The 19546-nt window shown below is 37.7% G+C and overlaps 1 protein-coding gene across 1 annotated transcript in view; it reads left to right on the top strand.

The window, feature by feature from the left end:
• The window catches only part of fbxl16 (F-box and leucine-rich repeat protein 16), a 77102-nt gene extending 59485 nt beyond the window's left edge, over positions 1-17617 (top strand). The window contains exons 5-7 of the mRNA XM_017434637.3: positions 7005-7089; positions 8793-8856; positions 12865-17617. Of these exons, the coding sequence (XP_017290126.1) occupies positions 7005-7089; positions 8793-8856; positions 12865-13013 (298 nt within the window). The 3' untranslated portion in view covers positions 13014-17617. The remainder of the gene's footprint in view (positions 1-7004; positions 7090-8792; positions 8857-12864) is intronic.
• Positions 17618-19546: the final 1929 nt, after the last annotated feature.

The raw sequence follows: 19546 nt of genomic DNA, 5'->3' as shown, positions 1-19546 counted from the left end.
CTGTAATTAAGCTGCTGCTAAGGAATTGCACTTTATTCAAACAGTATTCTCGGTACAATAATTAATAACTATATATATATATTTTACTCTCCTCATGCAAATTTTGCACATATACACTTACTGCTGAATGTTCATTGCCACCTTGCACTGAAAGTACTTGGTTACTGTCTAGAAGACTCTACAATCTACACTCTGTTTTTTTTTTTTTTTGTTATAATTTGCAATATTCAAACTTGTTATTCACATTTTGGTTACAATTTTGTCATTTGTGTCTTTTGTTCTTTTTGTTACTATAATTCTTAAACACTTTTTCTTGTGTGGCCAGGGAGCCCAGAGAGAACAGAAATTTCAGTTCTCAATATGTCTGTGATATATTGTAGAAATGACAATAAAGCTGACTTTGACTTAAGTAAGTTGAGCAATATATTCTTCTTATAAATGTAGCTTTGATAGCTGTATGTTTAAGGTTTCCAGCAAAAAAGTGTGGGAAAAACAGTTCAGTATTCAGCGAGTTATGATTAATTAAACACACTGATACTTCATTGTGCCTGCCAAACAGATTACACAGAGTGGAGCCAGCGACTTTTCCAAGATGGCGGCCATGCGGCTCGACAGCAGCAATATCAGTCCATGATGCACCTACTTTTTATATATTTTACAAACGCAGTGATGATTAATACTTACTTTATTGAAAAACTTTTGTTTGTCCATTTTTTACTGAACTTTCTCCTAGTCTGCTCACTGAATGTCCATGCTGCTCTTAGCTGGCTCTGCTTGTAAATTTGCTAGCACTCTGGTGTCACGGTTGCAGAGAAAACGTGGACTGGAATCCATGTAGTGTGGGAGTATGTTATATGAACAAGTGGAATGGATCGGATAAGGAAGTTTGTAGGGAAAACATGGACTAGATTTCATGTGGTGAGGGAGTACTCTATATGAACAAGTGGAATGGATTTGATAACGACGCACCAAAGAGGATCTCTACCTTATACTGTAAAGAAAAAGAAAACTGACAGATTTATGATCATATATTTGAGTTAATAATTAAATAATATATGTTTATTTATTTAAACTCATATTCTGGCCACATTATATTGAATTTGTGTAAAAAAAAAAAAAAAAAAAAAAAAAAATTTAAAAACAGGCCTAGTGACACCACTGGTTGTGGTTAGGAACAATTTTGCATCGTTTCACTCCCTCTGGATGGCATTAATTTGGCCTCCAGTTCTAATGTAAAGGCCCTTGGTGACATTTTTGATCAGGTTATATAATTTAACCAGCACAATAAAAATGTTACCAGAACCTTTTACATAAACAATGTTATGAAAAAACTGGTCCAAATCCAATAATATTATGAAAATTAGAAATATTTTATCCCAAAATGATGCAGAAAATCCAGTCCATGCCTTTATCATTTCTAGGATGAACTATTGTAATTCTTTATTATCTGCATCGAGAAATATTTTTAAAAAGTCTTCAGTTGATTCAAAATGCTGCTGCTGCCAGAGTCCTAATTAGAGTTAGAAGGAGAGATCACATTTCTTTCATTTTAGCTTCTCTCCATTGGCTTCAGAATAGAATTTGAAATCTTTTTTCGAACATACAAAGTTCTCAACAACCAAGCTTCCTCTTATATAAAAGATATTATTGTTCCATATTTTTCTAACAGAGCACCTCGCTCTCAGACTGCAGGTTCCAAGAGTTTCTAAAAGTAGAACAGGCAGCAGAGCTTTCAGTTATCAGGCTCCTGTCTTGTCGAACCCACTTCCAGTTTCTGTCTGTGAGGCTGACCCTCTGTCAACTTTTAAGGAAACGCTTAAGACTTTCATTTTTAATAAATCGTATAGTTAGCATTGACTTGGGATTCCTGAGCTATTTCTTAGCTAAGCTGCTATAGGGTTAGTCTGCTGGAGGACATATTAATCACATTTCCTCACTCTGCTTATGTTGTTACTTTTTGTATCAGGGTTTACACTGGGGGAAATCCTGATACATATTCACACATATAAATAACGTAAAGGTCAACTGGGATTAAAAGGCAACACAAAGAAATGAGTCTTAAGCAAAGGTTTCAACATTTTCAACTGTCTGAGCCCTTCTGATATGAGTATCCCATAATTTAGGGGCAGCAACTGAAAAGGCTTGATCACTTCAGCTCCTGGAAGTTGGGGCATCCAGACTGAGCTGAGATATTGATCTCAGTGCTCTAACTGGACCATGATGGTGCAACAAATTGCACATGTATCCTGGGGGAATGTTCTTGAAGTTTTTTAAAAAGAAGTAAAATTTTTTTTTTTAAAGTCTGAAATTGGATCTTGAAAGTGACAGTAATTCAGTCAATAACCAAGCAACTCCATTTTGGATCACTAGCAGGTGACAAAGAGAGAGCCATAATATAAGATGTTATAAACACATAGGTTAAATGTTCAAACTCATTTAGCAGAAGATAGAGCTTAACCTAAGCAAGAGTCCTGCACTGAAAGAAGCTAGTTTTACCAACAGTTTATCTGAACTTAAAAAAAAACTGTCTAGAATCACTTCTAAATTTCTAACAGAGAAGCAACAATAACAAACTGGAGAATCGAGAATACTATGAACTCCGTCAAGGAGATCAGTTTCACCAAAAATATTGTTCGTAGTTTTATTTTGAGTGAGTCTCAAGAAAATCAGTTTCATCCATTTTTAAAATGTCCTTTAAACAGTTTTGAACTTAGGTTGAGTTGAGTTGTGACTTGTGATGCAATCTTTGTTTAGTTTGAGAAGGGGGTAAATTTGAAAGTCATCTGCAAAACAATGAAAGGTAATTTATACTTTTTAAAGACTGACCCCAGAGGCAGAATATACATGAAAACAAGAGGTTTAAAATGGAACCCATTTATGACTTAATCTGCTGGAGTACGCTTGAAATGAATATTGGATTTGGACCAGTTTTTTCTTTAAATGATTATAATTTATTATCCAGTGTGGCTTTTAGACCTGGACATGCCTTAGAAGTTTTTTTGTCAAATGATAGCTCTGTGTAGGGGTCAAATAAAAGCACTAATGCTCTTGAGAAACTTCAGTGACAACTCTGACTATTTTGAGAAAAGAAAATTGAGAACCTATTAGGTTAGTGTTGTTAGAACTCAGTATGCAGGCAGACACAAGGAGTTCAAAAGAAAACTGATTTATTACAAAAATGACATAGCAGCAAACAATAATTAACTTTATAACAGATCACAGGAGCACAAGGAGACAAACCTGACTGTGGCATGAAACCAACAATAAACAAACAGTGAACCAGTGCCTAGAGACTGAATATGTCGAACTGTGGGTGAGTGGGAGATATGCTACAGCTGGGAGATGATGAGGAACTGGTGAGGTGGGTATGGCAGGCTGACCGAAAAACTACTGAGCTGAGGGCCGGTGATTAGTGGCACAGGGAACACAAGGAACTGGACAACACAACAATCCTAAACACAGGGAACATAAATAGCAGAACTATACATAATATAAATTAACATGGAAACACATTCAGGAGGAAATCTCCTGAATGTGTTTCACCAACTAGTCGCAGCTTAGAAAGTTACCACCTTTATGTTTTTCTCTCAAATCTCACCAAGAGGTAGAGAGTGCTCTTGTAAGTTTCGGTTCCATTCAAAATGAGATATGATTTCATGAACAAAACAAAACATGATCGGTGTTTTTAACTTGCCATATATTCCACATAAAGCACTGTAGAAACCTGAAAAATTAGGAAAGTGAACACCACATTCTACTGTCCCTCGTAGGTTGAGAATTTGTTGATACAACTTATAGTTTTTTGAACAACAATTCTTTGATACTGACTTTCAGGCTCTCTCTCTCTCTCTCTCTCTCTCTCTCTCTCTCTCTCTCTCTCTCTCTCTCTCTCTCTCTCTCTGTGCAGCTGTTCTGAAAAAGGGCAGCTTTGTGCTGCCCCTCTCCCATCTGCCCCTACAAAAAAGCCAGGAATCACAATGGCTCAGCAGATTCTGAGTCCACTGGTTTTGTATCAGACTGGAGACTTTCTTTCTTATATATTTTCAACATAGATTAGCCCATAAATCCTGAATAGCATGTCATCTCTAAATATTCCTTCTATGTTTAGTGAGTTATTACTTGTGTTTGTTTGGCTGTCCGTTAGCAAAATATCTCATGAACCATCTGCAACTGATTACCTTTTGGAGTCAGCTTGATTCATGACTGCTGCCACAGCTGTCTTGGCAGACACAAAAATGGCTATAACTTCATTTTAGAGATACTGAGCCAAAATTTGGTGTGGTAGTAACTGATAGTAATACCCAGCACAGGCCATGAGTTCACAAGTTTTTTGTTCAGAACTTTGGCAACTGTGGGAGTCAAGCTGCTCAATTTGTTTGAAAACAGTCTTGTGAACCATTAAATAAATTTGAATAAACATCTCAGAAAGTAATCATTGGATGCACAGATGTAACTGATTATGTTTTAGAGTCAACTCAATTCAAAACTGAAGCCACAGCTAAACACACAAAGTGGCAGGCACTATCAAAATATCTTCAGGAATTTTCTAGTGTAAGTTTATTGGTTTATTTTATATGCAGGTTGTTCAGATTTGTTGTTAAAAATCAATTACAAATCTGTTTTGGGTGAAGTGGTCAGGTCTGACACCTTAGTTCACATTTGGTGATAAAATATACACCCCAGAACGTATTTTCAGTTACCCAAACTGTATGCACACACACACACATAGACACAGACACACACAACCGCATTACACATGTGAAAACATCCTATAATCAACTTTGATTATTAAAATCCAGACATCATGGACATTGGTATTGAAAAGGATTCTAAAGCCTAGTTCGCATGGGATTAGTTTTACCTAGAGACCACATGTAATAAATAAATTACTCCCCAACTGTCATAAGGCGTGGAGACAGAGGTGAACCCAGAGCGCAGACTCATGTTTCTTTTAAAATAAAACTAATTTATTAAAGTAAATATAACCAAAACAAAAGGCTGGCGTGGCAGCAGAAACAAACAATAACAAAATCCAGAACGAAGGCAAGGCAATGAACAAAGAGACAACCAGCATGACAAAACGGAATGACCCAGTGACAAGTGACAAAACAGAGACCGGTTTTAAAGACAGAGGGAAAATGATTATGGGGTGCAGCTGTGGACTAAACAAGGAGCAGGTGAGGTGGGCGTGGCAGGCATGAATGGAAAACTACTGGGGAGGTGAATGATGACAAGGAAACAGAAAACCAACAGACAATCCAAAACAAGAAACCAGACTCAAACAAAGAACCAAAACACTGACATTCATGACACCAACGTCTGCTTTTTATATGGTTCATTCGCACGGGACAAATGAAGCCTGAAATTTAGCTGAAATTTACGGACATCTTCTGGATATGATGTTAACGCGCTGCATATTGCATAACATCCAATTAGTACTAGCCAGTTGTATAGTAGGCTACAAACAGAAGAAAGTTATTCTTACCCCACAGAGCAATGCATGACGTGAGCCAACATTTGCATGTGGTTTTGCTCCTTCTCTTCAGCCTTTTCTTATTTATGGCAATCGTTGTGGGTCGACGCAAAAGGCTATCTATGCACTCCAATACAGCTTCCATCGCCAAAAACAAATAAAATTTCACCCAGGAAACAAAAATTGCTTAATTACATATTGGATTGGAATATTGGAATTGGATTAGTATTATCACAGGATCTCTGAGTTCAGCAAGATATAGTAGGTAATTTGCAGGAGAATTTTTACTTTACAAATTACTGACATGGCCGATTCACACAGGATTAACAACACAGACTATCTCTGTAATTATTACAAATAGCCTGTGGTCCCTAGGTAAAACTAATCCTGTGCGAATAGGGCTTAATAAACAGTTAAAATCTTTTAGTAAACCAAAACAAATCAAAGATTTAATTTCAAAATATTCCCACGGTTTGCTGTTTAACCCTCCTGTGTTGTAACTTCCAGGTCAAATTGACTGGAAGTTACAAGGGCTTCTCTTCCTCTCTCTATTTCTCTCTTTTGAGGGATTCAGGAGGGCTAATTATCTTTATTCAGCTGGCAGCTGAGCAGACTTTAAGCTGTTTCAGAAGACACCTCAGGCAGGGACTTACAGATGTCCTCTGGCTACCTCAGTGTGATTTATGAATGAAATGAGCTGGTAAGGGGAGTTGAAGCCAACCTGTTCCTGGTGCCCCTTTGTGCTGTGAAGCCAGGGAGTAACAGAGGTAAAAAGGTTGACATGTGGAAAGACACACTGGCTTTGCAGCTCAATAATGTGATAAAGTAATGATGTATGAACTGTGCAACCACCCAGCTCTGAGATTTTAAAGCCAAAACAGCATAGGATGGATTTATTTTTGAGGAAAACGTTCAACTTTTTTTGCCGAGTTGGCTTTTTGTTCACTTTCAGTCCCTCCATCCCCCGAGCTATGTGGTTTTGTTTTCAGACGTCTAGGGACGTCCCTTGAGAGGGGGGTACTGTCAGGATTCAGTTTTTGTTGTGTTTGTTTTTGTATTTAGTATTTTTTTCTGGTTTCTTTTTGGGTTGAGTTTAGTGTCTCCTTGTTGCCTTCATGTTTTGTTCTCTGTGCCTCTGTCATCATTTCACTTCTCCTCAGTCTATCTCTTGTCTGCCTGCCATGTCCATCTACACTTGTATCAAGTTTTTGTTTAATTTTCCACCTGTGCCCACTTTTGCTGATTGCCTCCTGTCTTTAAAACCCGGTCATCTCCTGCTGGTCCGTTGTGCTTGTACGCGCTGTCTGGTTCATTCCTTGCCTTGCCTCTTCTTGTGTTTCATACTTTGTTTGGATCTTCGCTGTTGTTTGGTTTTGCTGCCTCGTCAGCCTTTTGTTTTGTTCTCTAGTTTTTAGAATAAGTTTTTCTCCCCGACAACGATGAGTCTGCGCTCTGGGTTCTCCTCGCTCTCTGCCACACCTGACAATGAGATGTCAAAGATAATTTGCTCTCTCTCTGTCTCTCCTTGCAGGTGTGTGCGAATCACTGACACTGGCTTGGGCTATTTGTCTACCATGTCATCACTAAGAAGCCTTTATCTGCGCTGGTGCTGTCAGGTAATACAATCACAAAATCTTACAAAGCAAATGAGCTTTTACATTTTCTAAAATATACTATGCTGCATTTTCTTAATACATTTTAGGTCCTGTTTACACTTTTTCAAATATGTTTAAAGCAACAGATTTTTGCTGTATTTGGACTTCCTATCAACACACAGAGCATTTAGTGAGGGGAAAAATTAGATTTTTGAAAATGCTTTCCAAAGTGGACACTTTTACAAAGCCAGTTTTTTGTGGATCTATGTGGACAGGAGATACAGAGCTTTTCTTTATCTTGAACCTCTCACCTTTAAACTTTCATTGTGTGCTAAAATGGTTAATAATTGGAAGGAACCTGTAAACAGTATTAAGGGGAAAAGGAGCTACCATTGTTTTGAAAAAATCTTTAGCAAAGCACAAACGTTCTGTGTATTTTGATTGATGTTAATGTTCTCATCAGTGTTGAAAAGGTTTCTTTGGAAATTTAATTACAATTACAAGTTTCTTTAATAAAATGCAATAGTTGTGTAACTATTTCAGTTACTTTATACAAGTAATGTAACAAATTACATTTAGTTCATTTTAAATTACTTTTCTAAATTTTGACTAAAGGTTAGCTATTGTGACTGTGGCTGTTAACCATTTTAAATGTTACACCTGCAATGAGAACTTTACAGCAGTACTCATCACTGACTATTGTCAAACTAAAATCTTTCAAACACGTGAAATAACATCATCGTAATTTATTAATTTCATTATTACAATATAATGATAGCCCCCCATCGTCCAACTTTTCATTGTGAAATCATTCAGAGTTCAAATTTGAATCAACATTTTGGCATTTAACATTTCTCAACACTCAGTAAACATTTTGACAAGATTATTAAGCGGATTGAGGTCTGTGCTTTGAATGGATCATTCTAGGACCTTTAACCCTCTCAGGCTCAAATTAAGTTTGAGTAACAGGAAAAATCAGATATGTTGTTGCAACGCCTGCCTTGAGAGGGTTAACCTGTTCTCATTAAACCAATAGGATGTAGTCTCAACAGTGTGTTTAGGGTCATAGGCGGATATTATTTAAGTATTTATGTGTCTTTACAAGTTAACTATTCCAGCTTTAAAGCAAAGATGCAGGTACCACTTTTTAGTTTTATATTTTTTTAGAATATTAGAAAAATTTATCTAGCTAAAAATTGATGGGGAAAAATCTGTTGTATGAACAATGACTGTTTTACCAAAAAAGAAAAAAATGACTTCATCCTCTGCCTGAACTAATCATCAGACTGGAGAGTTGCTGCAAGGTGCATTTTTGACTTCCACACAAGGAAGAAAAACTGCAACTGTATGCACAAGAAAAACACCCCCCCCCCCCAAAAAAAAAAAAAAACTGCAAAAAATTAATAATATGTAGCCCAGTTCTTTCACAGAAAAAGATATACAAATTGTTGATTATGATGATGGATAAGTAACTGTAATTTTAATTGGTAATTGTAACAACTTATGGTCATTTTTATTTTGTGGACAATGTTTTTGTTGGATATAAAAAGTTGTCAACGATTACAATGTCCAGCTTTTTGTTGATTTGACAGAAAATAAGTTCCATTTTCTGTTTGATAGATCAGAAATATAATGCTTTATTTACTTGACATTTATGGACTTTGAATATGTGTTCCTGTAAACAGGGTTTTAATCGGAAAATCTGTATTTGTGTGCGATTTCAGGTGCAAGATTTCGGACTACAGCATTTGTTTGGAATGAGAAGTCTTCGTCTGTTGTCTCTTGCAGGTCTGATTTATTGCTCCTTTAATCTCTTGGAAAATTTTGCTTTTATTGCATCAACGAGCATGTTTTATAATGCTGATCTTTGAGATATATAACAAAAAGCTTTCTCTGTTCTTGCTTGCAACACACAGCATATAGTTTGTGTAAATTATTCTGTATTTTGTGATTGACAGACTGAGCTCTTTCAGTTTGACCACATTTCTCATGAAAGGTCAATAAAGATATATATATATATTTTTTTAAATTGACAAAAAAGTGTCAGGTAAGAAAACTGCTGGAACAAAATGACTGCACAAACTCACAATGGAACAAGCATGATAATTTTGCAATGAGGAGCTGAGAATCAGTGCCTTTATTTAACCTCAAGGTGGTTAGCAGTACATTGCATTTGTACTCAGAGGTCTGAATTTCAAGTCAGAAAACCTAACAGGAATGTACCACAAAGTTGGAATTTTGACTTGGAAAATCTGACCTCAAAATCCTAAATGGTTGACTGAAACATGAAAAATAGTGATAACTGCAGTAATAAATGTTTTATTTTCACTTGTGTTAGTTTGTATCTCACTAAATCAGTCACATACACACAGTTCTGTACCATCTAAGATAATATTTCCGTATTATTATCTTTTGCTACAGTAATTTGAATGCATAGAACTCAGAGAAAAGCATTGTTATTGAGTTGTACTGGTAATGACAGCCTGGTCACTGTTCACAAGAAAATCCTACTGGTTTTAAAACTTGCAATTTGAACAAGGTTTAGGCTGCTTTGACGTAATTCGTAGTTTGACGTAGTTCCAATCAGTCAGCAACTGACTGATTGACTCGCGGCTCCAGACGGTGAATCACTGCTTCTTTTAGCCAAGTGATGGCCCGAGGACCCAGCAAGGACGGGACAGGCCAAACAGAGCCCGCGTCCACGATGAGCCCCGGGTCCCTTCTGTCACTCCACTCCTCTTTGAGGCTTTAAGATTGGAACCGGGAAGGGGGGGCACCCTGGAACCCTTAACTTAGCTCAGCTCGTGCCTTTATTGTGCCACCACGCCAGAAATAAACCAGCAGAGTCAGAAAATAAACAGAGGGACTTACAGAGGATGCAGGAAAGAACCCAGGAGTCACTGATCAGGTATACGCCTCACGGCCAAACTTGATTAAAGGTGTAAAAAGTATGTAATGTCTCAGTTACAGGTTATATGATTTAAAAAAAAAACAAAAGACAAAATAGAAAAATAAGAAAAAGGTTCAAATCGACCGATGGGTTCACCAACATCAAGACATAAGCCCCAAAAATACTTCCCCACTCCTCCTGTGTCAGAGTTTTATTAAACATCCTTTCATGATTATGCAAAACCACTTTCAGTTACCTCCTTCTTCATAACTTGAACAAAGAATGGACTTAAAAATCACAGAAGGGCCATAAAAGGATACAAGGACCCCATTACTGGAGAGTTATGGTAGGGTAGTACAGGGCTCATCAGCCCAACTAGGTGAGGGTATGTGAGGGCCTGGCATGGCACAGTTCCACATGCAGCTTCAGCAGATTGAACAAACAGCAAATCTTGACCATCCTCCTCTCCAGTCACAGCAGGTTGGGTGATGTTATCCTGATATGGAGGGTTGCTCTCACCCTCCTGCTCAGATAAGGCCTGAGTTTCTTCACTGTGAGGTCTCACTGTGTCGGGAGAGTGACTCGGCACGTTTCCACCATTTTCGCCTTTCATAACACTTTTGTTGCAGCCTCACTAAATTCAGAGTAACCGGTGAGCTGTGTAGCTGTGAGCCAGTTTTTGAAAATCACAGCTTATTGTCATGTTTGCAAAATCGTATTTTTGGCCATGTTAATTTCTTGCCCACCTGCACCCACATTGTACCCACTTTGGCAGCTGCCCCCATGTTTATGATTTATTCTGCTGGAGTACACTTTGGAAATGAAGATAGACAGATTTCAACCAGTTTTTTATTAATAAGTACTGATCTTGATTATGGTGATGACTTGGTCATTTGCCTTGGATGTTTCTTGTCAGAGAGAGCCCCTGTGCAAGTGTCAAAATACATCTCTGGCCCTCTTGAGTCAGGTTTGAGACCACTCTGTGACTGTTTTGAGAGAGAATTTATCACACAAATGTTTTGAGCTTGCTTTCAAAACTTAAATGATAATACTGCAAGCCTCTGAAACTCTCGTGAGGAAATTGAAAACCCCTGTAAATGTTTCAAGTACCATTCCATCCATCTTCTTCCGCTTATCCGGGGTCGGGTCGCGGGGGCAGCAGCCTAAGCAGGGAGACCCAGACTTCCCTCTCCCCAGCCACTTGGGCCAGCTCCTCCGGGGGAATCCCAAGGCGTTCCCAGGCCAGCTGAGAAACAGTCCAAAAGGCTTTTGAAAGTTAACTTTACGTGATGGAAGTGTTGATTATTACTATGGATTTAGCCAACTGGAATGAGACATTAATAACTTAGAGACCAAAACTCGTAGCTATTTCACCAAAAAAGCAAACCAGCAGAAGGTTCAGAGATCTTATCCTACCAAGAGAAGACATGATTAGCTGCTACGTTCGGTACCAGATGGTAGTTTGGCTGGAGTTGATGAAAGGACCCAGGAGATGTCGTCTCCAGAGCACCGTCAGTCAGCGGGAGCTGAGAAGAACTTTCGGGCTAGCTTCCAGGCTGGTCCTGTAGTCAGCTGCTTGTTCTCGGTAGGCAGGTGAACCACCCCTCAGGTGGACATTCGAAGGCTGAGCTGTGGTGAGGAGTCTTTGGTCTCACGAAGATGACACAATGGAGTTTAACTAAAGCTCTGACTGATTTCACTAACCTTTCCTAAATTAAAGTCAGTGACGACCGCTGAAATAACCTTAGAAAAACATCTTAACGACGGAAAATTTGGCTTAAAGGGGAAAATATGATGAAGTCAGTGAAGTGGAAAAACATTCTTGCGACTGAAAATAGAAAAGTTAGGCACAATATCACACTTTAACATGAAGATTGCAGGTCAGAAACTTATTTTTAACAGATTAGAAAATGCACATTGTATCAGGTAGTCCCAAAAATACAATGAACAGGAACTTTGAGGCTCCCAAAGGGGGCAATGTGGTACCTTCATTCCAGTCCTGAAGGAATGTTAGTTTCCTTTTAAGTCTGTAGAAACCCACGGTGTTATCCGTTTGAGTTTGACCAGGCCTTTGTGGATTGGTTCTCAAAATGTAAATTTCATCCAAACGCAGTAGAATTTTGACACCTTGATCTTGTCTTGGAGCCAGGATGTCTGAGTTGGGGGTTGTAATTCTTATTTTAGAGTCACAAAAGTGATTAGTTTATGGCATTCTTGGGGTTACTGAAAGGGGAATCCTGATGGATTGACCACTCTTGACCTGATAAGATCCAGAGAGAGAGAGACATTTGAATTTACTTCCAAACACTGATAAAACAATTGATTCATTTTAGGCTAATAATGCAGAAATAGCCCAAACTCTGACGTAGAACCCTACAGTGATGAGAATTAGAAGTAAAAACTTGTCTTTCATAAAAACTTCATCAATGTTTAAGTCAATGAAGGAATCAGTCGTTATTATAAAACGTTTTGTGAGTCACAATTAAATATTCAACAAACTGTCCAAATCTTTTGTCTTTAATCAAACTATTTACTGGGATTCAATTACATGCTTTATTACTTCAAAGAAGGGAACTTAATTGTTTTAAAGAACTATAGTTACGACTCACATAGGTCTCCATAATTCAGTGGTTACATTGTCTTTTCTTTTTCCTAAAGGGCAAAAATACTGATAAGTTCTTTAGTCTCAGAATTTAACAAACCAGTTTTTATATATTCTATTTATATGCAACTAAATGAATTGCATTATTCTAATTTTAATCTTGATTTCAGTATTCAAGTAGGTTATATGGTTTTGGGAAAAAATCTTTTAGTGGTTAAAAGGGCAGAAAAAGCTCTTTTGTTGCATCTCTTGCCCTGGCCTAGCCCACAGCTGTTTTATTTTTTCCTCCCTGCTGTTTCCTCAGGCTGCCCCCTGCTGACCACCACTGGCCTGTCAGGCCTCATTCAGCTGCAGGAGCTAGAAGAGCTGGAGCTGACCAACTGTCCTGGAGCCACAGCTGAGCTCTTCAAATACTACTCCCAGCACCTTCCCCACTGCATGGTCATTGAATAAGACCAACCAACTCTCACCTGACAGACCACCATTCTTCAAACCTCCTCCTTTTAAACCCTTCCTCACAATTTCCACCTAACTGTTTCACTACCGCTCCTCATGGCCTGGCCCCTCTCCTCCCCCAAGACCCATCTGAACAGACTCACCACAGGCAGAGTGAGAGGCAGGAAGGTAAACGATGATACGTGCCAGACCCGGAGGAGGAAGGCATTCGAGCTTCATTTAAGAAGATGCTGAAGTGAAGAACTTGGTGTGACGTCTTGTCTGACAGCAAGTTTCTTTTTAAAATCAGCAAAAGGTTTTGAGTTCCAGAAGAGTCTCTCTGAAAACTTAGATTTTTTTTAACTGAAAGGATACTGAAGGATGAAATGTGCAAATCCAGATGCAACTTAGAAGAAAGAGCAAATGTAATAAAAACTTGTTTTAGCTGTTTGAACTCACACTTATACACTGTAAACACTCACCAATATACAGGATGTGACAAGTGAAGCAAAGTCCTCAAGACCATGAGAAGTTCCACTTCTAAGCAACCTTCATCTCCCCATGTAATACTCTTTTTCTCAGAAGGTATCAAAGGTTTAGTTTTCTCTTGTTTAGAGGAAGACGCCAAAGTGGCAGCTGAACGAGCAGGAACCAATTCAGGTGGAGAACAAGGAAGGACCATCTCAGTCTCTTTTTCTCCCTGCATCTGTGTGCAAAGTGTGTCATGGACCTGCAGCTTCCCATGGTTTTGGGACACCATCTCCTCTCATTTGTATCTTATCAAAAACACTAAAAAGATTTGAAAAACAACTGTTTACATTTTTTTTTCTTTGAGGGGAAGTTGCACGCTTGTTTGATTTGCTTGATTATTGCTTTAGTTTGTGGTTTTCAGTTTTTGTATACATTTATTTACAGCTGTTGTAAATGGTGACATGAGGAAAAGGGAATCAGTGCAACATGATGGAACAGTCAGTCAAATGGAAAGCAAACTGAGCCTTCTATAAAGAAAAGGCCTTTTATTTAGAAGATGACTAGAATAGAGTCACATGACAAATAACAAATAAATCTGTTGTGTGCTTTTCAGTGACATCCATTCCAGCAAATAACTAACTTCAATTAGATGTAAGACTTCTGTTAACTGAGGATCTTTTCTCCAAACATACAGACACACATATATTTGTTGGTACCCTTCCACAATAATGAAAAAACCCAACTGATGTGACTAGAGCCAAAAAGCTCCAGTTTTGTCTCATCAGTCTCAGAAAGTTGTTGTTGTCAACATGCATTTTTTTCTGCCAACAGTGGATTCTCCTGGGTCTTCTTCCATCACTGTGATTCAAAATGTGACTGATGGCGTGATCAGAAAGTGATGTACCTTGACCTTGGAGTTCAGCTTGAATAATTTTGGCAGTTTTTCAACCCTCTGCACTATCTGTCTGATCAACCTGAGGTTGCATTTCCTCTTGCGTCCACATCCTGGGGGGTTGGCTACAGTCCCATGAACCTGATACTCTTTAGAACATGACAATGTTTGGAGGTGGTCTTGTAGCCTTTACCCTTAAAATGAATATCTTCTCAAACAACCTTTGCTTTCTCTGCTCCATGTTCAGTGTGGTGAACACAACCAAACTAACCTACCCAGAGGCTGTTTGTTCCCTTTAAAAAGGCTAAATGGCTGATGAAAAGTTTGAAGGCACCTGGGGTACTAATTAAGGTCAGACATTTGGTTTGATCTATAATGTAAAGAATAATCATCTCTTTAAGGGAAACAACAAATCTGTCCAAACTATTTTAACAGATCTTTGTAAAATAAACAACAAATCCTTTCTTTTCTTTTTTTTTCTATTTGTTTCCTCTGTCACATACTAAAAACATGTAGATACACATTAGACAGTTGCTTTTAACTGAATCACTTTTCATGAGAAATGAAGTATTGTTTCAATGAGCTGAAAGGGTACCAACTAAATTATCCACATCTGCAATCTAAACATTTAAATGATGTAGGATCATCTGTTAGGGGTTTCCACGACAGAAACAAATGGGGCTCCAGGCTCTTGTAACGTTGTATTTTGGCTTAACAAGAACTATAAGGCTTTTGATTTTATACATTTTCTAATTAGCCCACATTTCCCTCATTGGTTCCAGAACTATTGAGGGAAATAATCTTTTAACTTTGATTTTTGAAGTTATGTTAAAATTGGTTTAATGTAAGGGTTTAAGAGACAAATTTCTTCTTTTTAGTTCTGAATACAGTCTTTTGTTTTAGATTATTAAGAAATAATTGATTTGACTTAGAAATTCTGAAAACTCTCCACAACAGAGACAGACAGATAAAATGTAAAATCTGTCTGCCTGTTTGACAAAAAAGTTAAATGCTGGAAATAAATAATAATTGAACCCTAGATTTTCCTAGGGTCCTTGAATGATGGACCTTAGGCCATAATTAGACTTAAATAAAGTCTCGTCAGGTCTTATTACCACATTTACAATAATTCATTTTTGGCAGCACAGCTTTTTTAGCAATTACAGGAATTGCTACACCTGGCCCATGGTGTCCTTCTGATTTTCTTTGCAGAGAATAACTAGCCAGCCCACACAGAAAGCTGCAGGTCTGAAAAAACAATATGGGGAGTGAAGAAAACTAACATGGTTGTCATTAAAAACAGAACTTAAATACATATATTCTAGACATTTGTTAGAGAAAAAAATGTTTAGGAAGGCCTCGATTAAAAAACACTGACTTAACACATAATCTACACAAACTAGGCTAAAGTTAACAGGACCTTTGGTTTTTTTTTTAACTTTCTCAGTTAAAAAAGGAAAACGGTAAGGCAACCTTTCAAGTCAGTGGTTGTACCTTGTATTGTAACATTACAAGAAAGTGGAAAAGCCTACCAGTAAGCCACTGTCCTGCTTTTTGCCTTGTGTGTCCTCAGATGTGCTGACTGCCAACTGAAGGCACTGGATTAGCGTCAAACAGTATTAGGTTGTGCCAAATGCATCCACAGCAGCACATAAAATGTGTCCAGTTGCCTCGAGCTGATCTTGAACTCCAGTGAAACAAACTGTACGGACAAAGCAAACCATGCATGTTTCTACTCGGTCTGCGTTTTTTGCTTCAAGTTGGCTCATTTTAGATGTTGTTCAGCATCTCTTTGATGTACAGAAGTATATTTATTTATTCATGTATTTATTTATTTAAATTAATGTGTGTCTTATTTGCACAATGTATTTATTAAAGAGTCATTCATTAACAGTTTTGTTTTAGTTTTGGAAATTGCTTTGAATATGAACTTAATTGAGATTATTCATTGATTGCTGTTTTTATTATTATTGTTGTTGTTTATGTTGTGACATTTCAGACCCCCTGAGGAAATTTATCTACTTAACTCTTGAACACCACTAACCATTAACATCAATACCAGTGACTTAAAGTTTTTTGAACATTCATGATACACTATAGTATATTTTCCTGTGTGCAAGTCTGTGTCGACTTTGTATTGCTGTTTGGTCCTTTTTCTAGAAGGGACTTTCAGCAGTGATGTTATATTTACCTTCATTGTGCTGAATGTGGCAGCAAAATACAGAGTGTGATATTCATAGAAGTTTATGACATATGACATCAACTTTTGTCATGGCCAAGCAATGTTTACACTAACAGTTTGAAATGGGGCAAAATCTCTGAGGATTCTGTGGAAACTTATTACCGACAAAATGACTGAACCTAAAACAAAATTGAAATCAGATCCGAGCAGAATTCAGCTTCACCACAAGCTTTCTGCTAATTGATTTTGGTGAGCTCAGGTGTTAAATGTTATGAATATAATGTAATAGAAAAACACAAATTCCTGCTGATTTTGGTTTTTGGTTTCACTGTTTACCCAGTTAGAATCAGTTTGATATTCATGTAAACAGTCCAAAAACCTGAAAACAGCAGTAACAGATGCTCAGAACTGAGCAGTTGTCACAAAAAGTCTTTTTGCTTTTAGTTTGTAGACTTAACAATAATCGGTTATGGCTAACAGGGTTTATAAAGGTTACTATGGATAAAGTTAAAATAAACAAAACCAAAAAGCCAAGTAGCAAAATGAAGTTATCCAGCTTAGTAAGTTTAATAAACTGTCACTTGGATAAACTTCATAATTTTGACTGTTCTGTAATTGAAAAATTTACTTTATTGTGAAAAAACAGCCAGAATTCACATGAAACGTCAGGTCATTTTGGGTAAATCACTAAGTTTAGCCCCATTTCATGCCCCCAAAACCTATGTTATGCATTTTGCACCAAAAACCAACCTCTCAACACTGTCTGAAACTGAAACTCCTAATTTGATAGGACTGTTTGTTTTGTGCTCTTTCAGTATTTTTGGTGTTGATGAGATTCCAAAGGATCCACGAGTCAGTTTACATATCATGAGCTCTCATGCACAGTCATTCCTCAGCTGCAAACAACTAACCTTTCTACAGTGCATCATCCCAACTCATATTCAAATACAAATACTTTCTATAACTGTCTGCAATTTTTTGGTCATCTGTCATCATTTTGTTACAAACCTTGTACAGCACAACTTTAAGTAAACAGTAAAATAAATACTGTAAGTTTACTGATAATGTTAAATTCAACAGATTCTGCGTGCTCTTTCAGTGTTGTTTTTTTGTTTGTTTTTTTCATGTTTTTACCAAATGGTTGCAACAACCAATCCACACTCTCCATGTGTCAACAAATGCATTGCCAAGATTATCCATCCTTGAATGTCCTTTTATATACAAAGCAAAAAGCACTTGTTTTTTATCATGGGAAGGAAGAAGAGTGGATGTGGTCAAAGTTTCTGCACAGAAAACCCTTTCACCTGCATCCCTTGATGCTGTTCATGATTTTTCCTCCTCCACAGCAAGGCTGAAACTGATGAGGGCTATGGGTAGCCAACATCAGTGGGCAGGCTGTGGTATGCCTGGCAGGGCCGACATTTTCTTTTTCATCATTACATAAATAAATGTTCTAGATTAAATAAATAATATTATTAAATAATCTTTCTAAATAATTTAAAACTACTTTTGATTTTGGAATCTTATGTCTGTGAACTGACTGTACAGGTTTAATATATATGGTGGGACTTTGGTGTTTGATATGGCTGCTGTGACTTAAGCAGGTTCAGTTGATCCAAAGGGATTTGTTTGTTTGTAAGGACTGCTGAGGTATAGCCCTATAGACCAGTGGTTCCCAACATTGGGTTCAAACTCCACTGAAAACCATAAAAATCACTTTTTATTGGTTAGTGAGTTAAAAATTTTAAAGTCTGTATTAATGATATACAAGAAAAATATCCTGAATTCTATTCATCATCAAAACATTTTCTCACTTCTGTGAGATAGCTTCAAAATTTAATTTTTGCTCTAAGCAAAGCACACCTAATTTTCCTGTGAGCTGAAATAAATTCTTTTAAACTTGTTAAACTGTTTGATATATATAGGTACTGTAAAACATAAAATATCAAAGTTCAAAGTTCCTGTTCAAAGGTTCTGTCACCCTGTTCACTGGACATCTTCTGTAATGACAAAGAGTAAAAAAAAAACAGTTAAACCATTCCAATAATTTCTTATTAGATAAATTCACCAGGTGGAAAAGTGGTTCAGTGGTTAGAGCTGTTGCTTCCCAGCAGGAAGGTTGCAGGATCGCTTCCTAACCTGAGGCCTTTCTGGGTGGAGTTTGGATGTTCTCCCTGTGTTCCCATGGGTTTACTCTGGTTTCCTCCCACAGACCAAAAACATTCATGTTAGGTTAATTGGTAATTCTGAAATTGTCTGTGGATGTGAGTGAGAACATGAATGGTTGTTTGTCTCATTTGTCTCCATGTGGCCCTGTGATGGACTTGTGACCTGTCCAGGGTGTCCCCTGCCTCTTGCACATTGACTGCTGAAGGTAGACACCAAAGTCTGCAGAAACCTATGAATCACTCACTCATTCAAATCAGGTGTGTCAAAGCAGGGAAACAACTAAAATATTCAGAATAGTGTTCTTCGAGGACCAGGGTTGGGAATCACTGATGTAGAGTGATGGACAGAGTTGTAGCAACAGCAACTATATGGGAATTAAGTTGATGAGCCACATGATGAAGATCTGGGAGAGAGTTGTGAAAGCTAGACTCAGACAAGAGGTGACTGTGTAAACACCAAGCTAATGTGGCTTAGTGTCACACCAACAGGTTCAACAACAACAAGGGGAAGCCAATGAGTCAGAACCCAGGAAGACAGACAAATAAAACAATTTTATTCCCAGGGAGAACACTCAGGAAATAAACAGGTCTGGTCTTTTCTTTTAAAGAGTTATGAAAAAATATTCCTTTAAAAACTAAACGTTTCCGGTGAGAGTTGGACTCCGCCAAGGTTGCCCTTTGTCACCGATTCTGTTCATAACGTTTATGGACAGAATTTCTAGGCGCAGCCAAGGTGTTGAGGGGATCCGTTTTGGTGGCCTTAGGACCGCATCTCTGCTTTTTGCAGATGATGTGGTCCTACTGGCTTCATCAGACCGTGATCTACAGCTCTCACTGG

Source organism: Kryptolebias marmoratus, linkage group LG12 (assembly GCF_001649575.2).
Source record: "Kryptolebias marmoratus isolate JLee-2015 linkage group LG12, ASM164957v2, whole genome shotgun sequence".
In the NCBI taxonomy this organism is placed as follows: Eukaryota; Metazoa; Chordata; class Actinopteri; order Cyprinodontiformes; family Rivulidae; genus Kryptolebias; species Kryptolebias marmoratus.
This window is presented reverse-complemented; position numbering and strand designations above follow the sequence as displayed.